At 36.6% G+C, this 7,854-nt stretch overlaps 1 protein-coding gene across 1 annotated transcript; it reads left to right on the forward strand.

Moving 5' to 3' along the window:
- The first annotated feature begins 1,575 nt into the window (after window positions 1-1,575).
- Window positions 1,576-7,741, forward strand: LOC131670581 (GMP synthase [glutamine-hydrolyzing]). Its single transcript, XM_058946295.1, has 9 exons — window positions 1,576-1,951; window positions 3,376-3,660; window positions 3,735-3,947; window positions 4,029-4,438; window positions 4,630-5,285; window positions 5,355-5,525; window positions 5,604-5,846; window positions 5,928-6,116; window positions 6,196-7,741. The coding sequence occupies exons 2-9, from the start codon at window positions 3,440-3,442 to the stop codon at window positions 6,295-6,297; spliced, it is 2,205 nt and encodes a 734-aa protein (XP_058802278.1). The 5' UTR covers window positions 1,576-1,951; window positions 3,376-3,439; the 3' UTR covers window positions 6,298-7,741.
- Window positions 7,742-7,854: the final 113 nt, after the last annotated feature.

Below are 7,854 nucleotides of genomic sequence, written 5' to 3' on the forward strand. Positions count from 1 at the left end.
ATTAAAAAGTTGACAGGAGTTTTAAGGGAAGTAAAAATACATTTCACAAACCAAAAAGATTCCGTGCATTTTAACATTAACGATTTTGTTACACAACACAAAATATTCAATTATTACAATGATTCAATAGTTCGCTCTACATATGATGTACTCTCTGATTGAAATAAACTGAATATTTAAGGAGGAAATAATTAAAAAAAGGTAATTTAGTTTTCATAAAAAATGAAAAATCTAATAGTAATGAAACGTAATAATGTTTATTATGTAAATTTGAAAAGTTGTACATATTAATTTACTGGAAAAGTTGGTTAGAACCGATACTTTTGTAATAATTTTGTAACAATACCTTTGTAACTAAATTCTAGAGACGCATATTTTCTTTATTTTAGCTCTTAGCACTTATAAAAAGAGAATCGGCCAAATTGAGCCTCTCTCGGGCAGCCGATGGCCCGCGCCACCTCCGGGTGCATTGCGCGTCGCATCGCCCCCGCTAAATTTCGATTGGTCTCCGGCGTGGGATGTGGAGAAAGGGAAATTTGTCGCAATCTCTGCCGAGGCCATAGGCCGCTTATTATTTTCTCTGCCTTTTCATGCGCAATCTTGTCGGGTGTAACTCATTATGATCCGGCGGCAGCCACTAGGACTAGCGATCGGACGTAACCTGCAACGCTAGTAAAGAACGAGCGCGTTCCTTCATCAGAGTACAGTGGGGGTTGCCCCGTCTTCGAGACGTCGAAACTGCACGCGCTCGCTTACAGCAACGCTTTCCTCCTACCTATTTTTCTGTGCGTATGTGTCGCTTGAGCAAGGTAAAAGAGCACTCGATCGGACAATCCCGGATGGCCATTCATTGCAATTCATGTTTGTAATAAGGTTGTCCGAGCCTCGTTATTTATTGTTCATTGCTTCGACGAACCGACCTTTGTACCTTTTTTATATCATAAATTTAGCGAAATTTATTATTTCCTTTTGTGTTACTATTATTTCATTACGGCTTTTTCCTCCTCACTTATTATTTGTATGAAACACACACCCATCCAGTAGTAATACTTATTTATTTACTATATTATCAAATTATAGCCATCATTCGCGTGCTAAAGACGCTCTAGTACGTATCTCAACTTTATGTTAATTCTTTCATTTATTGTCATGAGGCTTATTTTTTCCAAGCACCAATCTACCATATATATTATTTAATTAACTCATTATTAAAACAGATTTCATGTTGCACAAGTATCGTATCTCATTTTCATATTAAACAGTACCAATATATAACGTCTTATATAACAACTTTTTTAATTTAAACATTTTTTTACCTTGCAAGCCGTGCAAATAGCAAGATCACTTTTTTCTCGTTCTAACGGCTATCTTTAATTATAAAACAATGTCACTATTTACGTAACACGATAGTGGGGGCATATAAAACCCAACGGCTCCAGTTTCCAATTCATTGCCGATCAGAAAACATCTTTGGCGAGTGATCCGCGTACGCATCATAGACTAATATTCAAATCCGCGGAAAATTCGAATGCGCAAAAACATAAATTGGTGATGCAGCGCTACATAGCGGCGTAGATTGGAACTGACTGATACTTCGTCATTGGCTCTACTGCTCAATGTTGGTAGCAAAGATTAGAAGGGTTGGTAACACACCAGTGTATCCGTAAGCGTTAAAGTTTGGGCTGTTGAGCGTATTCTGTGGTGCTGGTGCTGCTTAGGGCCCCCGCGCGCACGCGAGAAAGTGGTAGTGCGCATAGCGAGATCTATAGCTAGCGCGTTTTTGTTATTTGCCGAGAGAAGAGGTATACACGAGGGGTAGAAAGACGAGTGCGTGAGCGTGGGTGTGAAAAAAAGCTCGTGTGCTTGGATTCTGATATCATCTACAAGCGCCTCTCGTCATCTAGCCGACGACGAAGAGGCCGGCAAAGCCAGGCAGAGAGAAACACCTAGGGTATGTACAACATTGTATACCGCAGTTGACTATACTGCTCTCTTTCTCTCTCTACTTCTCTCTCTTTTTATGGGTTATGTTTCGCCTCATGCTAAAGTCTCTCTGTCTATCTCTCTCTCTTTCTCGCACACCGCCGACTCGTTTCAAAGGCACAGTAACAAGCTCTTCTTCGTTTCATTTTTAACATTTATTGCTACGGCTTAAGCTTTGACTTTACTCTTGGCCTTGTTTTGTTCAAGTTCCGCTCCTCGGTACACCTTATACTTTCTCGTCTTCTCTCTCTCTCTCTGTCTGTCTCTCTCTCTCTCTCTCTCTCTCTCTCTGTCTATCTCTCTCTCTCTCTCTCTCCCTATATATATATATACATATATATATCTCTTTCGTGCTAGCGGGCCTGTGTATGCTCTTCGTCGTCGTCGTCGTTTCTCTCTCTTTCTCTCTTGCCTCTTTCGTCAGCAGCCAACCACCCCTGACCGTGTGTGCGCTGATTTCCTTTAAATTGCTTTTTTTATCCTTTTCACTTCCTGAATTCCAAAAACATCGATATACCTTACTTACCACTATCAAGTTGTACGAGCAAATTGCGGCTTCCCAACAATAAGAGGAAGCGAGATGGGAATTGGAAAGAGTGGCAAACAAAATCAGACCTGGCGCTGATTTTCCACACATTTTAGTCTATTTTTTGCAAGAAGGCCAGCCGCTCAACGTTCAACTCAAAAATAAAAAAGAAAAAGGAAAAAAATAGCTCTTAGGTAGGGCGGCAAAACTCGTCACTCGCATGCACGCGAAAATGTTGGCCACTGCAGTGTCTCGCCTTCATGATTAATAATTTTCCGAATTGTGAAAAAAAGACTGGATTATTAAGCGATACACCCACACTATTGAACGCGATGGTCATTGACTCATTTTTATTAATACTTTAGACTTTAGATTTGAAGTTTATGCTGTACGTATAACCTACTTATGACTATGCCACTACTTGGAGTTGGATTGTAATTATAAAATTGAAAACATAATGTGATAGCTTAATTTCTTACTTAGTTATTGAAAAAAAGTTATAAATAGAGTAAATGTAGCTTAATCCTGTTATTTTCATCAATTTTCAATGTAAAATCAGAAATGCATTAACAGCGTTGCACAAGTATCGTTATGTATACTTTTTCTAATTATGGTAAGCTAATCTGCGCTGAAAGTTTCTCAACAAGTTTACATGTCTTATTCAGTGTAGATGATAAGCTTTGAGACAAATAAGAAATTTGATGCCATTACGCAAAATATCAACTGAAGCCATTTGATAACCTCTTGTGCATGTTAGTATGTGTATATTAATGTGGCAATGTTCAACAAATACCCCCTGCATAGAGTCAAAAAATAGATATATAAGCTTTGTTACTTATTGTACCTGTATTGATCCAACCATTTAGTTGTGTTTTAGCATTGCTGTTGGAAACTACATAATACAACCAATATTGGTGATTATCTTATAAAATGGAACAAGCAGCAGATGGTTCATACCACTATCCAGAACGAAAAAATGGTGCAGATGACGTTGTCATGGAATTAGTTGGAGCAGATGAAAAAGTTGCAATACTGGATGCTGGAGCTCAATATGGCAAAGTTATAGATCGTAAGGTTCGTGAACTCAATGTTCACAGTGAAATTTTGCCACTAGATACACCAGCTTTCACCCTCAAAGAACAAGGCTATAAGTGAGTTAATTAACTTGCAGGGAACATGTATTTCAAGTATCTTTTTGAAATTAAATTTTTAATGTTAATTTTAGGGTTATCATCATTTCTGGAGGACCAAGTTCTGTGTATGCAGAAGATGCTCCAAGATACGATGCAGATATCTTTCGAATAGGAATACCTGTTCTAGGAATTTGTTATGGTTTGCAGATGATGAATAAAGAGTTCGGTGGTTCAGTGATCAGGAAAGAAGGCAGAGAAGATGGACAATTCTCTATTGAAGTTGATACCAAGTGCCTTTTATTCAAGTTAGTATAGTTGAAATATTTTTCAACAGAAAGTATATAATTTGTAAATAGATAGTCATAGAAAACAATAATTATTTTTAGGGGCTTGGAGAAAGAACAAATGGTACTGTTGACTCATGGTGATAGTATAGACAGAGTAGCCGACAACTTTCGTACTGTAGCAAAATCAACAAATTTTGTTGCTGCCATTGCAAACAATAAACTGAATTTGTATGGTGTACAATTTCATCCAGAAGTGGATCTTACTCCTAACGGAAAGACTATGCTTCATAATTTCCTCTTTGGTGTAGCTGGTCTAACCGGAAATTTCAATCTTCGAGATCGAGAATCACAATGTATTCAGTACATTAGGGAAGTAGTGGGTAATAGTAAAGTTCTGTTGCTAGTCAGCGGTGGCGTAGACTCAACAGTTTGTGCAGCTTTACTGCATAAAGCCTTGAATAAGGATCAAGTTATTGCTGTACATATTAATAATGGATTTATGCGTAAAGGTAATAATTAAATTTTTAATTTGAGAAGTTTGACAAACAAAAGTTTTTTTTTAAGAAATCCTTAAATTATAGCCATATTTATTTGTTAGTTGTGAACTTTTAAATTGACAAAAATAGTTCATTAATCACTTACATTGTTTCTCATTGAAAACGATAAACTTTAGAATGATGAACAACCGGAAATTTTACAGGAGAAAGTCCATTAGTCGAGCAAAGTCTGGCACAAATAGGAGTCAAACTAAAAGTAGTCAATGCTACTCATCAATTCCTCAACGGTACAACGACTATACCGGAGAAAGGTAGCCCGGAGAGTGAAAAGGCGACAAGTGGCCCTAACGACGGAGGTTTACAGAATCCCGGCACGACGTACTGCGTCGTGGTGAACAAAACCAATCACGAGGTGAACATCTTTCCAAAGCCGAAACTAACGAAGATGCTGTGCACTACTGTGAATCCCGAGGAAAAACGTAAAATCATTGGCGACGTATTCGTTCAAGTGGCCAATGAGACAATGGCAGAAATGGGTTTGAAGCCTGAGGAAGTTTTTCTTGGACAAGGTACATTACGGCCTGATCTTATCGAGAGTGCCAGTACTTTGGCCAGCGGTAAAGCAGACGCTATCAAAACACATCACAACGACACCGAGCTGGTGAGAGAACTTCGGGCTAAGGGACGCGTTGTTGAGCCACTCAAAGATTTTCATAAAGATGAGGTCAGACAAATCGGCACTGATCTTGGACTTCCTGTTAATCTTGTATCTAGACATCCTTTTCCCGGTCCCGGATTAGCTATAAGAATTATTTGTGCGGAGGAACCTTATATGGACAAAGACTTTTCAGAAACACGGGTAGGACAATTTATTATTTACTCAGATCAAACATTTTTACTATAAATCTTCATTCCTTTGCTCTTGTAGGTTCTTGTTAAAATAATAGCAGAATATGCGCAAATGCTTAAAAAGAAGCATGCGCTTCTGAATCGCGTTGAAAGCGCAACCAGTGAACTAGAACGTTTAAAGTTACGAAGAGTATCGCATATACGTCATTTAACAGCTTCACTGTTACCTATTCGTAGTGTTGGAGTTCAGGTACTTATAGTACAACAGATGTATTCAATATCAGTCGAATGAAAGATGGAATTTCATCTCCTGATTTTATTTTTGCAGGGTGATCAACGCAGTTACAGTTACGTGGTAGGACTTTCTACTGATGATAATATTTCAGAGCCAGCCGAGTGGCAAGACTTATTCTTCTTGGCCAAACTGATTCCTCGTATTTGTCACAACGTCAATAGAGTTTGTTACATTTTTGGAAGCAAAGTTCAGTATCCTGTTATGGATATTACTCCAACACATCTTACTTCTAATATTATATCAACACTTAGGCAAGCGGATCATGTAGCAAATCAGGTATTATTTTGTTTATATTGTCGGTTGATTTAAAAAAAAACAACTAATGAAATTCCATTTTTTTCTATATTGTATTTAAAGGTATTGCAAACTAATGGTAGTATGTCGGCCATTAGTCAGATGCCAGTTATTCTCATTCCTATTCATTTCGATCGAGATTATGCTTCGCGAGCTCCATCCTGCCAACGATCAGTAGTACTAAGGCCATTCTGCTCTCTGGACTTTATGACTGGTACACCAGCAGTTCCTGGAAAAGAATTGCCAATGCATGTAAGTTGATAACCTCGTTTCAGTGAAATACCATTCACTTTTTTGGAATTGATTATAATTGTTTTGGTTTGACTTGCAGGTGATCAAGAAAATGGTGAGCGAAATTTCTTCGGTACCAGGAATTTCGCGCGTTTTATATGATCTTACGTCCAAACCACCTGGCACGACTGAGTGGGAGTAGTGGCTATGCATAAACTACAATCTAATAATTGATTTTTCTGTTTTTATTTAAACACCGACGCGTCCACGCGTGTGTGCGTGACGAAGTGCAGATACGAGCAGAGATTTGTAATTAAAATATCGCCAAAAACAGAAAAGAATTTAAAAGAAAATAATACAAAAAAGTAATACTTTACAAAAAAATGAAGCAAAACAATTAATTAAAAAAGGACAGCGAGTAGTGGGGCTACCGTGGTTAAGTAACTTATCGCGATAACCAATATACAAAATACATTTGTAATTAGATGAAGTGCAACAGGTTGTACGAGTTATTATCATGCTCAACTGTCATTGCAATCATGCATGTAAAGAAAGTCTACTGTTTTAAACAAAACGAAAAGGAAGATAATGAAATCTTATACGTATGTGCTTATGTATACGATGTGTCTGCCGCGTGTTGTCCGAAATGTGTATTGTGCGTCACTGCACGACATGCTGGACGAATTTAATGTATATATACGCATATACGTGTTTAATAGCGCGAAGATTTAAAAAAAAGAAAGGGAAATGTGCATTTCGTTTATAATCATGATATCAGCTTTAAATTCCAATGATCGATTTACACGCTTATACGTAAAATCGTCTTTAGTATTCGAGCACGGTGACACCTAATCGCTCCGCATTTTTTGTTGCATCAGAGATTCAATTTATTAAAGAAGAAACTTGGTTCATGATGTTTTGCGACACTGCATTATGTGAGAAAAATAAACAAGAAACTTATAATCATTTTATGAGTGTAAAAGTGAGTGAATGGTCGTATGGACTTCAAGGAGAAGTTACATGAAGTGAAGACGTTTTGAAGCTGCTAGGAGAAAATAAATAACTGTAAAACAGATCACAAAATTGCGTGTGTGAAAGAAAAACTGACGGACTTATAAAAACAGACAGACTGACAGATAAGGGCGAATAATAAAAAATATATAACGAACAGTCAAACATGTCGACATTGCTTATTGTAAATATGTTATACATCCAATTTTTTCATCGTTTATTTAAGCGAATTGTAAAAAAATTTATTTATCACTTAATATAATGTATAGAGAAAAAAATGGAATCTGAAACGGTACTTGGTTGCAACAATTGTTATATAATTAATTCGTCAAGTGAAAAAAAATTGAAACTTAAAAGAATAAAATTATGCGTTACATTCACAAAAGAAAAAATATTTCAACATTGATATATTTCAGATTGAAAATTATTCAACAAACTCAAATGTGCCGTAGTGTCTTTTACGCAAGTCTTATGTTGAACGCAAACTTGTATATTTAACGACGCACTTGCGCCAAGTGGCGAAATTAAAAACAACAGATGTTCGGTTCAATTTGTATAATGAAAAAATCATTAATTGAAGAAAATCTAATTTTCTCAAACTTGCAAGAAAAGAAACACAGATGTTTTCTTATGATATAATCAATATATAATAAAAAAAATAAAATTTTTACATAAAAGTTGATTCATTAGATTATTCCCATACATTTTTTTAAAATATTCGCCCGTAAAATAAATTTTTTAATCGATA

Source organism: Phymastichus coffea, unplaced genomic scaffold (genome assembly GCF_024137745.1).
Source record: "Phymastichus coffea isolate CEN01 unplaced genomic scaffold, Cenicafe_Pcof_1.1 PCOF00112, whole genome shotgun sequence".
In the NCBI taxonomy this organism is placed as follows: Eukaryota; Metazoa; Arthropoda; class Insecta; order Hymenoptera; family Eulophidae; genus Phymastichus; species Phymastichus coffea.

Excerpts from the sequence above, each read along its gene's own strand:
- LOC131670581 (XM_058946295.1), top strand. The coding sequence starts at position 3,440 with ATGGAACAAGCAGCAGATGGTTCATACCACTATCCAGAACGAAAAAAT. Across the intron at positions 3,661-3,734 it reads CTCAAAGAACAAGGCTATAA|GGTTATCATCATTTCTGGAG; the intron begins GTGAGTTAATTA and ends TGTTAATTTTAG. Across the intron at positions 5,526-5,603 it reads TTCGTAGTGTTGGAGTTCAG|GGTGATCAACGCAGTTACAG; the intron begins GTACTTATAGTA and ends TTATTTTTGCAG.